General features: G+C 38.5%; 1 protein-coding gene across 2 annotated transcripts in view; it reads right to left on the reverse strand.

The window, feature by feature from the left end:
• Positions 1-2414: 2414 nt before the first annotated feature.
• COL4A3 (collagen type IV alpha 3 chain) overlaps positions 2415-19775 on the reverse strand; it is a 55869-nt gene continuing 38508 nt past the window's right edge. For both annotated transcript variants that reach the window (XM_085069611.1, XM_085069610.1), the window contains 18 exons: positions 19294-19392; positions 18117-18206; positions 17615-17754; positions 16497-16623; positions 16144-16224; positions 15445-15543; positions 14487-14537; positions 13368-13553; positions 12593-12723; positions 12093-12165; positions 10741-10812; positions 10500-10619; positions 9625-9723; positions 8835-9047; positions 7992-8169; positions 6843-6957; positions 5378-5550; positions 2415-5111 (listed from right to left, as the gene is read on the reverse strand). In XM_085069611.1, coding sequence (XP_084925737.1) covers positions 5027-5111; positions 5378-5550; positions 6843-6957; positions 7992-8169; positions 8835-9047; positions 9625-9723; positions 10500-10619; positions 10741-10812; positions 12093-12165; positions 12593-12723; positions 13368-13553; positions 14487-14537; positions 15445-15543; positions 16144-16224; positions 16497-16623; positions 17615-17754; positions 18117-18206; positions 19294-19392 — 2132 coding nt within the window. In that variant the 3' untranslated portion in view covers positions 2415-5026. The remainder of the gene's footprint in view (positions 5112-5377; positions 5551-6842; positions 6958-7991; positions 8170-8834; positions 9048-9624; positions 9724-10499; positions 10620-10740; positions 10813-12092; positions 12166-12592; positions 12724-13367; positions 13554-14486; positions 14538-15444; positions 15544-16143; positions 16225-16496; positions 16624-17614; positions 17755-18116; positions 18207-19293; positions 19393-19775) is intronic.

Here is a 19775-nt window from a genome sequence, read left to right on the forward strand (position 1 = left end):
GGCGGAAGCGGCTCCCGGCGGTGCCTCACGCACCAGGGAGCCGGGGGCAGCCATGTTTAGTGAGGGCGGGCGTGCGCCGCGCAGGCGCGCTGGGGCTCCCGGCAAGGTGACCCGCGGCGCGGCCCCTGTGGGCGATGGGCTGCTGTGCTCAGGCTGCGCTGCGGTGGGTGAGCCGCTCGGTGCGGACACGCCGAGGGCAGGGTGTGCTGCGTGCCCGGAGACTGTCTGGGTGCGTGCTGAGCCCAGGCACTGCAGGGCACGGCTGCCGAGCCACAGCCCATTGCCCGAGCCGCTGCTCCAGGGCAGCCCCGCTGCTCGCTCAGCCTCGCGGCTTGCCGGCTCTCAGCTCCCCACCGCCCTGCTTGGCCCTCGCCGATCGCAGCCCCGTTACCATAAGAGAATATCTGTCACCACACGTGGGTGACAGCCATCCCTCTGCTGCCCCGCTGAGCCCCAGCGCACACGCAGCGGTGAGCAGCAGGGCTGTGCCTGCCGACGCCACCATGAGCTGAGCCCCTGAAACTGACCCTCGGAGAGCCCAGGAGCAGCTGCTGCTTCATGCATGGGGTAACTCAATCTTCCAATTCCATGCAGGAAAATGAAACGATTAGACGCTATTATATACGGCACGTATTTTTTGAAAGAGAAGAAAGTAGCCTCAGCCTTTCTCTGTCTTTGAATTTATGGTCCCAATGGTTTGGAGGTCAGGAGTAGCAGTTCCAGAAGCACTGAAGCACATATTGATCCAAGGCATGCAACTTGCTAATTCAGCTTTTCACAAATATCAACAGCACTGTTTTACAGAGGCAAGTGGTCAGAAATATGATCTCCTACTAAATAAAAGTTGTCTAACATTGAGAATGATACAATAGTTGCCTTAAGATACATGATCTTATATTTGGCCTCCTTGAAACACAAGTTGTGCCCTGAGCACATCTTACCAGGCAATCCTCATAATTCTGTATGTGGAGTCCTCCATTTTACCTCTTCTTTGACATCATATAAACTAGCCAGAGGATTTCATCTTTAAAATAAAAACAAAACAAGAAAACTCCAAAGCACTTATAGTCTAAAAACTGGTTCTTCAAGCACACTAGAAATACAGTCCATCTCCTGTAATTTCCCATGTGTAATTTTATGTTGAGATCAGTTATGTGACTGTTTTTATTTCATTGAATATATGACTGTTGTTAATAACTTCAGTGGTAACAGGCAAGTCACTTGAGTTGTTCTGAGTCACAGGGCATCCTCCAGAAAAGTCCTGGTGGGGATTTCTAGTGTAGTATCACATTATGAATTACCATTAGTGGGTCATGACTGCCCCTGCCCCCTGTATTCTGTCCTATCTCAAAAAGAATTGCATCAGGTTGTATCCTTTCCTCTCTCAGGATATTCTTTCCCTTTTTTTCATTGTGTACAGGTCCTTGCACAAGTAACTTTCTTTGAAAGTTTGCAGATTTTGCTACATATATCTGTGATTTTCTTGATCAGTGATTTAAAAGGCCATCCTTAAGAATGTTGCATACAACACATTTCTGGAGGTTTGTCTTCCTTTTTTTCATGCTGAACTCTTGATAATAATTTTATGTGTGCCTTTTTCTTTCAACTGTACACAGTCTAATTGTACCAAGCACCACACAGCCACTCACTCACTCCGCACATCCCAACTTGCCCTGGGATAGAGAGAAGAATCAAGAAAGAAAATAAAATAGAACTTGTGTTGAGGGGAGAAAGGTTTTATAATTGAAACAAAGTAGTAGTAATAATAATGATACTACTAATAATTGTAATAAAAAGGAGAGGGAGAGGAGATAAAACCCAGTTAAGACAAGTGATGACAATACAATTGCTCACTCCTTGCTGACCAATGCCAAGCTGGTCCCTGATCCACCATCAGCTTCCTCTTTCCAGGTAATTTCCCCAGTTTATACACTGGGCATGATGTTCTAAGGTGTGGAATTGCCCTTTGGCCAGTTCAGAGCACCTGCCCCAGCCATGCTTCCTCCCAGCTTTCTGTGCATCTCACTGGCAGACCATGGGACACTGAAAAGTCCTTGACTTAAACACTACTGAGCCAAAACCTAAATACCAGCGTGTTAGCAATATAAATTCTCATACTGAATCCAGAACAGCCCTGAACCAGCTGATAAGAAGAAAAAACCCAGCTCATCACAGCATCCTATGTAGGAATAAATCTAGGAAGAAAGGTAGCATGCAGACACCCACCTTGGGTATTTACACTCAAGTGTTAAACTTGTAGTGTAGTCCAGGTCAGAGAGAGTGAGTGTCTTTCTGAGGACAAACTACCAACTGTGTTTTAATGAGATAACACTTTTTTTTTTTTTGGCATACAGAAGTAGTAGTCAAGATCATTAGCACTAGAAGGAAAAAAAAAGCCATCATGGAAATGGGTCTTTTATTTAGCCAAAATAGTTTTATTTGGCTGTATTAGCAGAATACAGCCCCCATTGTTTGCTCATTTTTCATGATTTCTCATGCATCCATTCTTTCAGTACAATATATTGACACCTTGCACCTCATCAGCACTTTCCAGTTAAGGCTCCCAAAGCATTTACAGACATCAGTTAACTAATCCTCACAACAATCCTTAGCAGTAGGGAAGTAAAACGATCTGCAGCTGCAGTGAGAAGTTAACATCAACTTTTTTTCAAGTTTTTCTTTGATTTCCAGTGTCTAGCTTGTATTATGTCCGGCTTGACGAACATGTGTCCCTGCAGTTATATTTCATACTTTTGAAAGAAAGACTGAGTTTGAGCACTCAAAATCTAAAGCTACTTATCAACATCTTTCTTTAGTAACTTGTTGAAGGCCACACAAAAAGTGAGCAGTGGAATCCAAAACTGGGAACAAGGCACAACTTCCAGTTACATGCTATGCTATGAGACGTAACTCTCTGTAACTTACCTTTGGACTTTAAAGCCACAAGCAATTTCCCTTCTTACACATTATCCTCTACTGGATGTTTCCAGCAGACTTCAACCTCAGGTACTCACATTTGCATTTTACCAGCGAGTTTTACTTGAGAGTCTCCACAGTCATTGATTCTATGTTGTATACAATGCCTTTGGATGACTGCAATGAGCCTTAATGAAAAAAAAGAAACCACTAACACCCCAACAACCTACCAAGCAACAGGTGTGGTCTTTATCTTTGAATATTTAAAGCAAACTTCAGACTTCATGGAAAAATCTAGTATGTGATTGTTTTAAGGAAAACAACCTCAATCCCAGGTTCGATTCAAATGAAAGACTAAATATTAACTTGACATGAATACCTTCTTATCAGTAGTGCATCTGCAAAGAGATTCTTCATAAAACCCTGTATATTCACAATTATACCTTGCAAACAGAAGTACTATGACTGTTCAAGCAAACAATAGGTTTAAAATATCCATTCATTTCATGTAAAAGGCATCTTCACGTTAGCTCCATCATAAGATACTGGCATGGAACACAGACGAAACCTTTTCTTAGTTAGGTTAACACTGAAAATTCAAACAGTCAGACAAACACAATGCAAGTATTTTAACGGAAACAATATAAAATTTCACTGGCTTAAAAAAACATCTAAATGAGAAATCGTGGTTATTTTGCTGGCTTGCTAGACCCTACATTTAAAATGGTGCATTTACAGAACTATTTAGATGAATTAGGCTTCTTTTGTAACACTAAATACTGGAATTCTGATAGATTGTGCAAGTATTAAAAAATATTAACATTTTAAATGTCAACATTACAATTTTAAATAGCCTTGCAAGTGCAATGTTATAAATATTAAAAAAACCCTCAGAGCTACAATTTTATATAATTTATATGAGCAAATGAAAGTGCTTTTCAAGTATTTATGTTCATTTACAGTTGGATTCTCTTGTATAAGTCAGTGCTTAGATGGTACAATTTAAATATTAGTATTTTTAAAAATTCTGGATGCATACACTATACTGGATGGAATAAATGGTTTCATTTGCAGATATGTGTGCTAAATATTTAAATACAGAATACAATTTGTGATACATATTTAAATATGAAATACTGTTAAATGGAAATATTATAGATTTTGTTAGGAATCACATCCTGATTGGGTGTGTGATAACTTGATAATGCCATGGGAGCCCTTGAGCCATACAGTAATTGTTAATTCTAACAAAATCCCAAATTATGATTCGGTAAATAGTTTTTCTTCAGGAGAGACAAAAGCACGTGATCATAATAAAGCCCCAATACTGTCAACTTTGAAGAACTCAAAGACCGCATGATCTGTGTCAAAAGCCATGGAATCTAATGAAAGCTTTCCAACACTTTCAATTAGTCAGCCCTTAGCCACAGTCACTCTGGAGAACACAGCTAGTGCATGTCATCACTGTCCTGCCTGCCCACTGCCTGGTTTGGCTCCCTTTCTGGCTAGTCAAGCACCATTATCATCGCAGTGATAAAAAACCAGTGTATTCCTGTTTGCCAGCCAGAGGAAGGGTGAGGTAAGTGGGGAGATACTTGTTTATTAGACAAGAAAACCAAACCAAAACAACTCTCAATGAATCATTATATAGTTAAAAGTGCACTGAAAATATTTCCTATTGAACCCTATCTCTCCTAAGTGCCAGATTGTCATCTTAAATGATATCCACTTGGAACACTGAACATATGTAAGCTGATACAGGAGCATTTAGTTTGTCTTGCCGTTTGAAAAGCACATGACACAAGGCAGCATTAACATCTTTCATTAGAGATCTGGTGATGCTGTAGTTTTATGGTGAAGATGCAGCTCAGAAATGACAAGGTTCAGCAGAAGCCCCTGCAGATGCCATTATAAGCTTCCTCCAACAAAGTGCTTTGTCATTTGCCAAAGACAAAAGTCAAACTGTTGCCCTACCTCACCGCAGTGCTGCACTGGCAATTTATAATTTTCTTTCCAAATGCAGCTGGACTTTAATAAATTATAGCTCTTCAGAGTTAGGCAATTCTGTAATAAAAGCAGAGTTTCATATTCTGTGAAGAGTGGCCACTGTTTAGATTGGTCTCTTCATGCAGACCTGACAACGACTGATGATATTTTCTAGTTCTCCTGCTTTCAAAGTCTGTGGCACAGGTCTCCTAAAAGAAAAAAACCAAACATTCAATCTTTTTCTTTAAAAATCAGGGAGAGACAATGAAACTTTGGATATGGAATTATTGACAACAATCCTTGGCTCATTGAAAGCATCTGTGTGCTACAGAATGACCCTGAACCTAACAAAGAGGGGTGCCTACCCTGAAGGGAATGAAAAAGAAAGCCCCCACAGGTTTTGCAGGCATTTATTGTCTCCTCAGGCACTTGCAGCATGGGTGTGAAGTGCAGGGATGCAGGAAGTACAGTTTACCTGAACATTCTTCTTGGATTTAATGATGCCAACCAGAAACTGTAGGAATTGGTGTAGTAGTTGCACGTCCCCCTGCCATGGCACTCTATGAATGGGACAGCCCGAAATTCTTCCAGGCAAGATCCAGGAGATGCTAATGCTTGGCCAGAAGCTTCTGAGCCGGCACTTGTGTACTGTAATGGCCAAAACATTTTTATGAGAACTTGTCTATCAGCTTTAGTAAACTGCAGGAAAAAAAAAAAAACATCTCTAAAACATACTATATCTTCTGTGGTATATCTTTGACAAAACAAAATGAACACAGCTTCATTTGATAAAACTTACAATGAAGCACAGAAACCTTCTGAAAACTCAAGCAGTTATGGCATTTCTTAAGTTCCTGCAAAGGCCTTTCTCAGATCGATGAAAAGCATGAAACTAACCAGTACAAAGATTAGAAAGTTGGCTTCTCTGCAGTTGAGGACAACAGTAAGTAGATTACAAATAAACCAAATTTGTGGCTGTGTGTTTTCATATTTTTTGTTGCATTGATTGCTTCTCCAAACACAAATAGCAGAAAAGGCATTTTCCTTCTCTGATCTTGGTAAATGCTTGTAGAAGTAGCTCTAAAATAATTTACAACAGGATAAAGTTGGCTAGACAATATCATCTAACTTTGCTGATGTCAGAAACAAAGTGTTTCAACCAAATGCTAAAATTTCTCTCATTCTTTCCAAGTTTATTATTAGTACTATGTGGGGCCAAATTGCAGGAGAAACAAAATTTCACACTAAATCTAAAAATACTCTATATTATGCAAAGAAGAGGGTTTTAAAATTCTTTTACCTTCATTTTCTGGCATCCCTATGACATCCCACAAACATGGGTAACAAATATGAAATGCTACATCCTCGAGTATACACTGTTATTCCCATAAGCAGTTATCAGTTTACATTATGAACCTTCTTCACTCATATCTAATTATGGCATCAAAATTGCTGATGCAATCTTTTGTAGAGAGTGTTCTGCATTTATTTTAATTTTAGCTATCTGTGCAGTTCAGCCCCAAGATCTGTTTTTTAAAAGAACTGCCTGGCATGGAAGTTGGTCACTTATTTCTGTGTTTTTGTGTTCAGGACCAGTTTAATGGCTCCACTCCCCAAACCTATTTCCTATATCTTAGCATAACATGTGAAAGTGAATGCATGAAGTTATTTTTTGTCAGGCTAAAATCCTTTAGTACTTCTCTCATCTTGTCCACTTTTCCTCCTGTCACCTATTTTTGTGAACAGATCAGAATAGTTGTTTCTATGCTTTTGGAACTGAATAAGAATTAGTCGAATTGTTTTCTACTTTTTGGCAGAGGCAAAAAAAAAAAACCAACAAAAAAACCAGTTATTAAGAAACAAATGAGCTATGAACAGCTAAAAAGACCAATGAAAATGAGAGGACATAAAATTAATAATTGAAGTTGCTATGTTCTTACCATAACAAAAGAAAAACCCTTCCAGAGAGACATCCAGCCATCTGGACATGCAGGAACTACAGTTGTTTGACTGTGAACTGCTATTACCATTGCAGCTCCTTCACAGACAACACACCTGGGAAGGAAAGCACATACATTCAGGGCAGACATGAGGGAAAACATGAAGCAGAACAAATTTCTATCTTCTAGGATGGTAGCTACTTCATGGCAGAGCTTGCCATAAATGCTACTATTTACATAGGTTTCTGTGTTTAATGAGGAGGTAAGTAAATGGAAGGTAACCCATATACCTTACTTTGCAATTGCTTTGCAATCTCTACTAGCAACATCAGGCTAAACTGTTTTAAGATGGGAAGTAATTCCAAAACATTTGAGCTTCTTAATTTTGCCTTTAATGAAGTAACAAGCAAAATTTTACCTTTTCCACATGCTCACTACTTTACGTTATGTTTAGATCAAAGTTCTGTACCTTTATTTGCTAAGATTAGAAAAAGTAACCTTTCTTTCCAAATGGGGAAACTGAAGCTCAGCTACTAGATTGCAACAACTGGGTAGGGCAGGACAGAAGAGAAGAGTGAAAAGCCCACCTTCCTGTCTTGGATTTTGCTGCTGTAGGTCCTTCATGCTTTTAGAGCTTTTTTCTGAAGTTGCTCTTCATCCTTCTCAGCTGTTCTAAGCAACTAGAAAGCACCACACTTGCACAAGGGTGGTTCATAGCTGAGAACCAGTTTACAATGTTCTTCACCAACTACAGTAAATTTATCATCCATAATTGAAAGCAGAACCTGATATGTGCTGTATTCTAAATAACAAAGCTGTCCTTATTTAATTTTAGTCTGTCTCTGATATATACACTGATAGGGTCTTAAAAAAAAACCAACACTGCAATCAATAGGACTGTGTGCTATTTTCTTAGGTTGGCTCTGCAGCAATAGACCCTGTGGTGTGACCCTAGCTTTATTCTAACTTTCCTTGTGAGTATCATTGAATATTTGACATACTTAGGTGAGTAACCAAAAATCAGGCTGTTGAAGTCAGTGCTTGTACTGGGTGAGATGGGCAGGTCTTTGCCTAAGATTTACCACTCTAAACAATTTACAATGTCTTTGTGGCTCCAGGGCAGAAGAGCTAAAATTCTTGCCCTCTTACCTGCTTATGTGGGGCTCTAGTGCCCTTCCAGAAATGGGTGCCATGTCTGGTGGCATTACCACTGCAGTGGACAGCCAGTAGGAGTAGTCATTGCGAGAAGCAAAGCTACAGACATCGTTGGTGCTACAGAACAAGAATGGCATGGTGGAGAATCTCTGCAAGCAGCTACCAGCTGTTCCTAGAAGACAGAAGAAGAGAGGTTTGTGACAGATTGGAGATTATATTTAGTGCAGTGACCAGAAGAGACACACGATGGCACCTGATCTACTGTAGTAAGAATTAAAACAGTTGTAACTATTAGAAGTGTCTGTACAGTAAAATTATCTGAAAGCAAGATGCGCTTCTGGTTTACACAAAAATATCCATATAAAAAACAAGGGCTAAGAACAAAATCTGTTAAAATAGTAGAATCTTCTTGAATGGTATCAGTCCTTGACACAGTGGCAGGGATTCTGCTGCTTAAACAACAGTTTCTGGTGGCACTATTCACACCCTAGAGCATCCCATTTAGGCTCCAAAACCCACAAGATTCTCCCTCAGATCCTGTGGTATTACTGTCAGCCCTGTGCAAATATTGTGAACATTTATACTAAACATCTATCCATAAGTAACAGTATCTTCAAAAAGTATCCTCAAAAAACTCTAAGGATATCAAGAAGCAGTGCAAGAAAGAAAGGTGTCTTTTAAACCATGATTCCTGAATTGACTCCAGGCCACTCTGGACATGGATGGTTGAAATCAATGTTTATCTCAGACACTTACTGTAAATTTGATTTCATGACAACTTAGCATTTCTGGACTCTAAGAATCTGACAATCTGAAATTTTATTACCAATACAGTACCAAGATCTTGTCCATGTGCTCGTTCATTTCCTTGTACAAAAAGCAGCGAATAGCCAACATAGATCTGGGATGTCCCATGTGGGCATGAAGGAATCCTTGTTGTCTGACTATGCCGGGTGAAGATAAACCCTCTTCTTGTTGGACCAGCAATGATAGTACCTGGTGATCCAGGTAAGCCCTGCAGACCTGGAAAGCCAATCAGTCCAGGTTGTCCTGTAGAGAGGAAATAAATATGTCTGCAAGTATTATAATTTTCTTTGAATTTTTATTTCTTCTAAATTAGTGAAAAAAATTACCAATAAAAAAATTACCAATAAGAAGATACAACTTAAAAATTGGTAGTGTTTGTTGCAGATGTAGGAGCTCCTTCAGACCAAGCTCACTGCACAGCTTCATGGAGTAGTGAGGTATTTTAAAGAACCATGGCCATTTTCATCAAAAAACACTTGAAGTAAAAACATTTTGTGATGCCTAAGTAAAAATATTTCAGTTTATTTTGATGTAATAAAAAGGTACCCTGATATCTTGGGATTTCCATTTAGTAAATAGAAATTATCAATAACAGAGGAGCACAGTCAAGGGATATTTCTGTAAATTATCATTTCAGTTGTGAATGTGCATCTGTTAAAAGCTATGAATGTGCTTATATGTGTCCCTAAAGCTACTGTAAAAATTCTGTAAATTACAGAGTCTCAATACATGTTAGAGAAAGGATTTGCAGAAATCAGCAGTACAGTTTATCTGTAAATACAGTAGTATCAGTCAAACAGGGATGTCTGCTTTCCTGTACCTCTTTGTCCTGGAAATCCCCTATCTCCTTTTGGACCAGGCAATCCTGGATGACCTGGATGACCAAAACTTCCTGGTAGACCTTTTACTCCTTTGGGTCCTAAATTGTAATCAACAAAAAAACCAGAGGCATATAGCAGTAGTTATTCTAGATTTTAATAAATGTTAAAGAATAAAGTTAAAATCCCCACATAAATGTAGCCATATTAGAATAAAAGCATGAACTTACTAAGATTTCAGACTATCTATAGCGCTACTATCGTCATCTTTCCTATCAGGAAGATTACAAGGAAATACTGAATGTAGTGCAGAAAAAATGTGTTCTAGCAAGCCTGCCCCCCTGAAGAGCTCCCTTCCTCAGGGTCAAAGCTGTGGAACTGGGAAGGGTGGCCAGATACCCACAGTGTATCCACCTCACCCTACCTGCTCCTTGCTTCCCCATTCCTCACAGCTGTGGCAGGCTTCATTTCTAGTGCCAGTGAGAAGCAGCCTCTCCTTTCCTTCCCACCCCCAGACTAGGGCAGACATAATCACACTGGAGAACATCTAGAGTGCTTCTATTCCTGGTGGCAATTCCCTCCCTCCCCAAAATGACAAACATCCTGAGCATGGTTCTGGTTGTATGAAAATGGGGAATGTTTTCATCCACTGTGTAGCTTAGGCTTGTGTTGAGGGACATTCTCCACTGAATGGGTGGAGGGCAGATGGAATGGGACAGGTTACAAATATTAGGGTGTTAACAAGGTACAAAGAGCTTCTTTTAAATATGGTGAGTTTTCTTAAAGAAATGTCAGGTTTCTATGCAGGAGGTTCCCCACCAAACCAAAATGTTCTAAGCAGCACACAGACATGCTTAGAGGTAAAAATATAAATCACCTTGTAGTCCAGGAATCCCTTGAATTCCTTGATCACCTGGTGTTCCTGGGATTCCTGGCAGTCCTGGAGGACCCTTGCTTCCTGGGATGGAGAATATTTTCTCAGAGACTCCAGGTGGACCTAGAAGCAAAATTATAATGAAGACCTATTGCTTTACATTAAAAGAAAGCAAACAAACTACAAAACAAAACAAACAAATCAAACTAAGTCAGATGATATTGGAAGAAGAAGGGTTGATTACCATGCTGGCCCTTTGGTCCCCTTGGCCCTTCTGCACCTGGTGGTCCAGGAGGTCCTTGATTACCCTTTTCTCCTAAAAAAGAAGATTGAAGATATATCTGTCTGGTTTAAACTGTCAAAACAACTGTCAAAGTTTCAGAGGCTTATTGAAGAATCCTGTACAATCCATGCAAAGATTCCAAAAGGTAACACAGCCTATAGACTCATTTGAAATGGGTTTCTTCACCTCTGCTGCTACTGTATAATTTATAAGTCAAGTGCACTCAATTTATAAGCTGATGTTGTCATGCCTGATTATATACAGGTTGGTCTGTAAACCTAAATTCTCAAGTTTAGATTATGTCCTTTCTTTCTTACGTGTTTTTGTCACTGAATTTGCAGCCTTCAAGTGCTGCCTTTGAGTGGAGTTCAGCTCCCTTTAACCCTACTGTCATTTATGCTGAAGGCTTTGAGAGAGTAGTAGAGGTTTTCAAGTGTTTGAAATTTAAAAAGTGATTCTTTTCACTGTGCAAAATACAAGATTATATTCAGACTATGCTCCACAGTTCTGCTTCAAACAAAAAAATTAGTTAAAACGTATTTTTAATATCATGTTAGGGGATTTGACATACATTAAATAAGTGTTTTTTGCTTGAGAAAGTAAGATTACTGTCTGTGTGGTGACTTTTCCAATTAGAAGAAATTTAAAATGCATAATAGTTAGCATGGAACACAAACAGGTCAAACATTTAATGGCAACTCTGTAAATCATGCAATGATTGAAAAATGAGAATACTGGAGTAATGCAGTAATGCAGACCTATATTATATTTAAATCACTAGAAAATATTGTAAATTAAAAGGATTTTCAGCCAGATATTGATTCAACTAACCCTCAGGAATATTAAAGGAATAAATCCAAAACATTTAAATAGTTCATCTGCTGATAAACTGTAAATTAGATTCTAAACTGTTAATTAGATGTCCTATTCTTACAGCAGGACCCAGTGCTGTAATTATGATTAAATGCTCTTGCAGCTAATGTTGTTGAAAAGTCATATTTTCTAGCAGTGGTGGGATATTTCCAATTAGCAGACTCAGTGCCAAAGTCCTTACACCTCATCACTCACTAAGGACAAACTTGTTTTGAATTTGCCTGAGATGGAGACCGCTGATGTTTCAGCCCTTCCTCACCTGAACGTCAGTTTGGACATCCCCAGAGCATGTACCTCAGTGAAAACACTCTTAGTGAATGCTTTCCTTTAGACCTGACCTATACCCTGATCTTCATGGCAAAACCTCGTGTCTCTAGAACCCCTCACACACAAATACCATTATAACTCAACATGTAAGTGATTGACACAGATATGAATACCTTTTACACCTGGGAATCCAAGAAATCCAGGGTACCCTCTAGCACCAGGATAGCCTGATCGACCTTCTATTCCCTGCAAATCGGAGAACATCAGTAATAAACAAGAGCAGCATTTCCACACTCTGAAGTACATTTTATTTTTGTTCAGAATATTCAAAGCATTATGTTCACAGAACATGCTGCAACTAGAATTATCTGCTCTGCTTTTAAGCATGTTAGAAATAGTTGCATCATTGTTTATATTATTCTGTAATGCAGAACAGCCGAGGAAATGACATATCAGGAATTAAAAAAAACAATTCTTATTGATCCACTGAAGTCCATAAAACCTACTTCTCATATCCATTTTAGTATTTCCTCTAATACAAGGTGTTTTTGTGGAAATGGCGAGGAGGGGGTGTTTGTTTTGGGATTTTTGAGGGTTTTTTAATGTGCATTATTTTCATGGTAAGAGCAAATTATCAGTGCAGTAAGAAACAAGTAATATTCCTTTCACTGACTTTGGGACCAGGAGGACCAATGTCGCCAGCTGGGCCCCTTGGCCCTGGAATGCCATCTGCCCCTCTGACACCTTTGCTTCCTTTCATGCTGAGAGTGGAAAGACCAGGAAGCCCTGGAAAACCAGGAGCACCTACACAGAAACATCAGAGTAAGTAAAGACTACTGCCAACAGCTTTTCACATAGAATACATACAACTCAGTGCAACATTCAATGGCTCTATAACGATCGTTATGTTTACCACTTCAGTGATTTCCAAGGACATAGACACACTTTCAAAAAAAAAAAAACAGTACATTTTTCCTAGCCTTCTAATTTAATCTGAGATCAGAATTTACAGCACTTTATAACACTACAGGTTTTTGAATATCCTCTAGTTGCAGTTAAGCCTGGAATCACAGAATCATTTAGGTTGGAAAAGACCTTTAACATCATCAAGTCCAGTTGTAAACCTAACACTGCCACATCCTCCGCTAAACCATGGCCCTAAGTGCCACTCGTGCTATCTCACTTCTTCAAAGTTAGACCACATGGGAAGAAAGCAAGATAATGCAATTGAGTGGACTGGAGAGCTTACAGGTATTTTAATTGAAATGCCACTGTATAGATGATGTTGTTTGCAATAGCAATATTGCATTAACTGCTAAAGGGACCTGTTTAATGATGAAACTCTCTTGGGGGAATACTCCTTTCAGCCTTGAATTCTGGACAGGCTGACTTCTGCTTTCATTTTTCAGTATATAATTTCAGATGAATAAGGAGTTACAAGAACACACCTGGTCTTCCATGTGCACCAGGGCTACCTCTGTTCCCTTTTTGGCCAGGGATTGCCATGCCTGTGGTGCCTTGAAATCCAGGTAACCCCACTAAGCCAGGAGGTCCAATGGGTCCTTGGTCACCCTGATGACCTTTCACACCTGGAGGCCCAGGAAAGCCAGGCAGTCCCATGTCCCCTTTGATTCCTGCAAAGCGTAAATAATACATGTGGGGAAGGCTGTCAAGACAGTAAGTGGGTGTAAAAACTCAGAATACGAGTTTCCTATACCACAAAGGTGGAGTTTTTAGTACAGAGAAGTCCCCAAAGCCACCTTGGTACTCTAAAGCAAAATAATTGTAAGATAGGACTCACTGCAAGGTGCTATCATTTTTAACTTTTTTGAATTAAAAAAACCCAAACCCACTCCACTTCAGAGATTGCTCATACAAAGGAATAAACTTGAGAGGTGGAGAGACAGACCAGAGAAGGGAATATTTATTGATGCTTAAGTAGAAGAAATGCTTCTCTGTACATCACAACAAACAAATCCTTTTAAACTAAATTCCATCTGGAAGCATCAACATGAAGGCAACAGAACAAGAGACTACTCCAAAAGGATATTTTTCTAAAGATCTTAGAGTGCTTTAATTTTACTTTTTTAAAGTAAAACAAATCAATGGATTTCTACCAGCACTAGTAATAAAATGTAAAACCTAAAAAAATGGGAAGAGTCCCATCTGCTTATCAACATAAAAGGGAAGATGAACAAAAATAAAATGCAATCACCACAGCTTTCTTAAAGTAAGCTTAGTATTCAGCAAGATCTTTTCACAACAGCATACTCTGTTAATCAAATTATGTATCACAATAAAAGCTCTAGAATGTGTATGTCACCTTCACAAGACCACAGAAGGCAGCTTCTTTATTTCCCTTTCATAATAGTCTAAATAAACTATAAACTTTAAAAGCAGCAAGTCTTGACAATTAATATAAAGGACCGAATAATTGATCAAAAGCACAGAATCACTCTTGATGTCCGCTGACACTCTTAGTGCCATTTCAAGCATCTGAAAGCAGAAGGGTGTGATGATTCTGGGATTTGAAAATTAAGCTGTTGCTTTTGGAAAAGACAACTCACCTCTACGGCCAGGAACACCTTGAAGGCCAGGAATCCCTCTCCCTGGTGGTCCTATAAGATAGTAGGTCACATTATACTCAAAATCCTAAATAATTTTTAGAAAACATCACACGTTTCTAACATCTCATACATTTCTTTAGAATTCACTGAATCAAAAGATACAGTTTAGTTATAAGTAAAATAAAATTTATTATTTCCATTTCTTCTGTACAAAAACACAAATTAAATTTTAAAGGTTTTATTTATAGGGGGAACTCTTATTGGTCAATCATATTTAAGGTATATTCTACAAAAAAAAATGTTTTCTTTTTTCAGAGAAAAAATTTAAAAATCTGCATTTAATTTAGTTATTAAGAAAAATAGGAAAATAAATGTAAATACCCACAGAAGAAAATACAGTGATAATAACAGTGATTACTTTGAAGTTAATATGAAAAAACCTTCTAAATACTATGAACACATTTTCAGTATCTTCTTGATACTAATATGCAAAGAAATATTTTCAGTGTAAAATTGTGTCTGAATTCAGTCTAGGACTGAATTCCTGAATATATCTGAATATATCTGAACATTGATAACATCAGGAGTGACATTTAAAGGAAACCCAAGGTCTAGATCATGGAAACTTTCACTATTCACGCAGGGAAACACTGTGGTTTGGTTTGGTTCTTTTAATCTCTTTGAGATCAAATCCATAAGAACTGTTAACAGCAGTACTCTCGCAGACATGAACATTTTAGGGGACATTAAACAAATCACATGTAGAATAGAGCATTTATAATGCACTTAGGTTGTTGACAGCATGTACAAAAATTACATAGAAAAACATGTATAACCTACTTATAAATTTAGCTTTGGCTTCACAGAAACTACTTCGTAATGCTTTCCAAATAATCCTTGTCAGTGTAATTACATTAAAAAAACCAGGTGTAGAATGAAAATACTTCACTAGTGTTACCTGGTTCTCCCTTTACTCCTGGGGGACCAGGCATACCATCTTGACCTTGAGTACCTCTTTCACCAACAAGTCCATGTTTTCCAGGGACTCCAACAGCACCTGTGAATTACAATGGACCACAAAATAATTTTTACTTCTGAAATTTTTCAGTGAGAAGATTTAACTCCCCTTTATTAAAATTTAATTAGCTCAGCTACTTCAAAGATAGATGTAACTGTTGGTATAGAGCAGCATACAGCTTGTATTGAGCTCACAGGAGTCCAGTGGATTCAACACCCCCATGCATATGTATACCTCTCTGTTGCTGCATTTTTACACACTGCCCCTGAGCTATATTTTTAATTCTGTTTAAGTTCTGTTGCTTCAGCAGACAACTACAACTCTGTCCCCTCTTTCTACTCTAGTTCATTTTCTTCTCTTCATCTTACCTGTATCTTAGTTTACTATTCACTTTTAGGAGGTAGAACAAGCCTTTCTTATAATTGTGTGGGTATCACATCTTGAGACCTTTAGATATGTACTTATAAACAAAAAAGGGAAAAAAGATTTCCAGTAGTGAAACAAAATTGAAACTTCTTGCCTCAGCTGAACCGATAACATTGAAAAGTGGCTGTTAAAAGGAGGTAAACAAAGCCTCAGACTGAAATGATATCCCAAACCCAGGGCAGTGATTGAGGAGAGATGCTATATATACCATACCAGGAGGGCCTGGGACTCCCTGCTGTCCTGGGTGGCCCTGACACCCTTTAACACCAGTATCTCCAGGGGGTCCACGCCTTCCTGCAAGAAGAAAGAGTGTGGCAGAGGGGAAAAGGCATCATCCCTAGATCCAGACTCAGTTTAAGGGCTTTGCTATCATTTCTGCTTTGGCCAACTGCAAAAGTTTTCTGGGTGATGCAAGCTGGCCTGGCTGCACTGACCACAAAGGAGCTGCTGAGGTTTACAGCAGTCAATATAAATGAATGGGCACCCCACAGGCACCCTGTGCAGTTTGAGATATTATCTTCTAGAAGCATGTCACCAGCTCACCATCCCTCCAAAAGTACTCATACCTGGGATTCCTGCACCTCCAGTTTCCCCTCTGATCCCATGTGCTCCTGGTACTCCTGTAAGTCCTGGCTGACCCTGTGATCCTCTTTCTCCTTTGCTGCCAAAAACTCCTGGGTAGCCTGGATCTCCCTGAGAAACAGTAGTTGCACACAAACAGGTAAAGAATCACAATACAGGCCATATCTGAAGCATAGAAAAATCACATGCACATAATCATGTTTTATTATGATTTTCAGACAAAAAACCAAAGCAGACTAATATGAGGTCTTCTCATAATAACACTGATCCTTTAGACATAGCTAAGATCTATTTTTAACCTTTACAAACCAAGTTGTCTTTAGATATTTTCCTTGGCACAGATTTCCCTTCAATTTTATTCTACCTGCTCCTCTTTTGAGCCAAACATCAATTTCTTAGGTAATATGCAGCTATACAAATACTGAAATGCATATGTTTTTTTCCTTGAATTCCTACTGACTTTTTTGACAGTAATCTCATTGGAGCTACCCTGCTAATGCAGAAAATAAACAAATAATTTAGACAGTTTACAAGAATTACAGAGGAATTTACAGCCTCAGACGCATTTCTGATAATCTCATAGGTAAAAAGACTTGCAGTTATTCAACAACCAGAACATGTGGAGTAAAACTGTCCAACTGATCTAACTTAAAAATACTGTTCCTTTCTTAGCAATATATATCACCGAACATAACATATACTGAATATAGTATATATTGCTAAGAAAAAAAAATCTTATGTAAGGCTATTATCAGACTGTCAAAACCAAACAGTACAAGTTTAGATTAGAAAACTTTTGCATTTGCTAAGATGATGTTTTGCTGTACTTCTTCATGTCCTTGTTCTTAATGAATCAGGAACTTTTACAGAAAGCAAGTTACCTCAAAGATGTTCCATCTTTACAAATAAGAAATTCTTGCACAAAACAAGTAAAATATAATGAACCAAAAAATTTCTCCTGAGTAATGACCCAGTAGAACTTTCATAGCTCTTATCACTAGTAAATCATCTACTTCTGCAAACTCTGCAGCTCTTGCATGTTGTTCTGTTTCTGTAGTCAAAGGCTCTGCCTAACAGGAAAATTTTTCCACTGCCGTTATACCTTTGGACCAGGTTCTCCTGGAGGCCCAGCAGATGGGTACCCAGGATCTCCTTTGTCACCCGGAAAGCCAACATAGCCTGGAGGACCAGGGTCACCTGATGGTCCTGGAAAGCCTGGAGATCCTTTCTGGCCTTTTGGACCTGGAAAAATACCAATCTGATACCATTCTTAAAAGGATCATAATTGCATATCACACCTTATACTTTGTGAGCTAGTGCTTATATATACAGATATTAATTCTTCATTAAAGTAGTTTAAACAGTGATTTTATTTCTGAAAGTGGTTCTTACATGTAACAATATATAAATTTAAAAATTTAGATAGAGAGGAAGAATTGCATTCTGCAAGTCAAGCAAATGCTGGGGTGATGATAAGTGTACAGACACTAAAGAATAAATCCCAGTCTAAGCATTGTGTAGTGTGCTTACAGTAACAGCTCAGATCTGTGCAAATGCTTCTACAGAGCTCTATGAATTTGTAATATGGCTTGAGAGAAAATGACCTGGAATTCCCATGCTCCCTTTGTCTCCATGTGCACCTGGGAATCCTTGTCTTCCAGGAATCCCTGGAAGACCCATCAATCCTTTGACTCCTGCAAGATGAAGAAATAAATGTCATCTCCACGAGTTTGCTCTAGACACTGTCTGGATGTTAGAGCTGTCATGAATACAAAACCCTCTACCACACACCTTCTTTTGCTATATTACTCTTTTACAGATAACACAGAGCCTTTTGCCACGGAACATAGATAAAATTATCATTATTGTTTTCAAAAAGTCAAGGAAATAACAAACACCTTATGTATCAACACTAAAATTAAGGTTTGTGACCACAGAACTTAGGGGCAGACACTGAAACATACTTTTGCAGAATTTGATCAAGATCATGAATTTGTATTTACATACTGGACTCTCCTTCAATTGCATGAACTCCAGTTCAGTCTGGTTTCTGTGCATGAAACAATCACATTTTTACTTACTACCTGTGGACTTCTCATTACTAGTATATAATAAAAAGCTCCTGAGTGTGACCCAGGCACTTTTCCTCCCACTCAATTATCTTTAGATTAATTTAGCTAAATTAGCTCTCAGTTTAATGACTAAAAGATCTTGATGTATCTAGAATGTTCTCTGAACATTCTTTCTAAATTCCAGGGTACCAGCAATGCCTGATATTTTAAAATCTGCTTTTCACTGCAAATCTGCTAACTTTTGAAATAGAAGCCAAACATGTAGGCTTTAAAAAGGGAAATACAGTTCATCTGAAATAAAAAAAAATCGTAAGATATTTTTGTGCACAATTGTAATATTATTATTTTAGAATTAATTTTAAAATAATATTGAAAATTAAAAATTCTCTTTACTTTTCATAAATATTAATTTTTATTCATTGGCTTCATCAGCTTTTAGTTTGTTATTACTCAGGACTTAGTATTATTTTCTATTTGTCATCCCAAAGAATGGTTTATATTTGAAAGCAAACAAAGAATCATTTGGTGATAGCTGCTATGACTTTCAAACAGCAGCTTTAGAATTTGCTCAGTTTCAGAATTTTCAGGAAAGCTTGAGAGTTAATAGAGAGAATATGGTGCTGCTTCTGGAGCCAAGTTTGCGTGCATTGGAGCAGTAGCATCTCCCTGTCCACAGGGCACAGTAACTGTCAATATACATATTCCATACCTGGTAAACCAGGTATTCCATCAGACCCATCAACACCTGGGAGGCCTTGCACACCAACATCTCCTTTTTCTCCCCTCAGACCCATTCGGCCTTGAACTCCTAAAACAAAGTTTCATTTAAAAAATACTACAAACCAACATCTTAGAATACAGGTTTTGTACAAAGTTTAAAATTTTGTAACTCTTCAAGCTAATGAAAGAGAACTAGAGCATAGGATTTTCACTCTGTGAACACACATAAGCAAAACACAAACTCATATTTAATGCCTTCTGTATTTTTCATGTGGAAACAACAGGAAGTTCCTGAAAGCTTCCACAGGAAAATATCAATACAAAAAGCCAGAAAGCATTAGTTAAGCATGAACAGATCGTATGCAGAGAGTCCATATAAATATTGCAGTCAAAGGAGTTCTTCTGACAGTCAAGTATTTCTGAGCAGATTTAATGTCTTTGCAATCCAGCATCTGGTTGGTAAGTGCAGCC

This window comes from Lichenostomus cassidix, chromosome 9 (assembly GCF_008360975.1).
Source record: "Lichenostomus cassidix isolate B80296 chromosome 9, HeHo_3.0, whole genome shotgun sequence".
NCBI lineage: Eukaryota > Metazoa > Chordata > Aves > Passeriformes > Meliphagidae > Lichenostomus > Lichenostomus cassidix.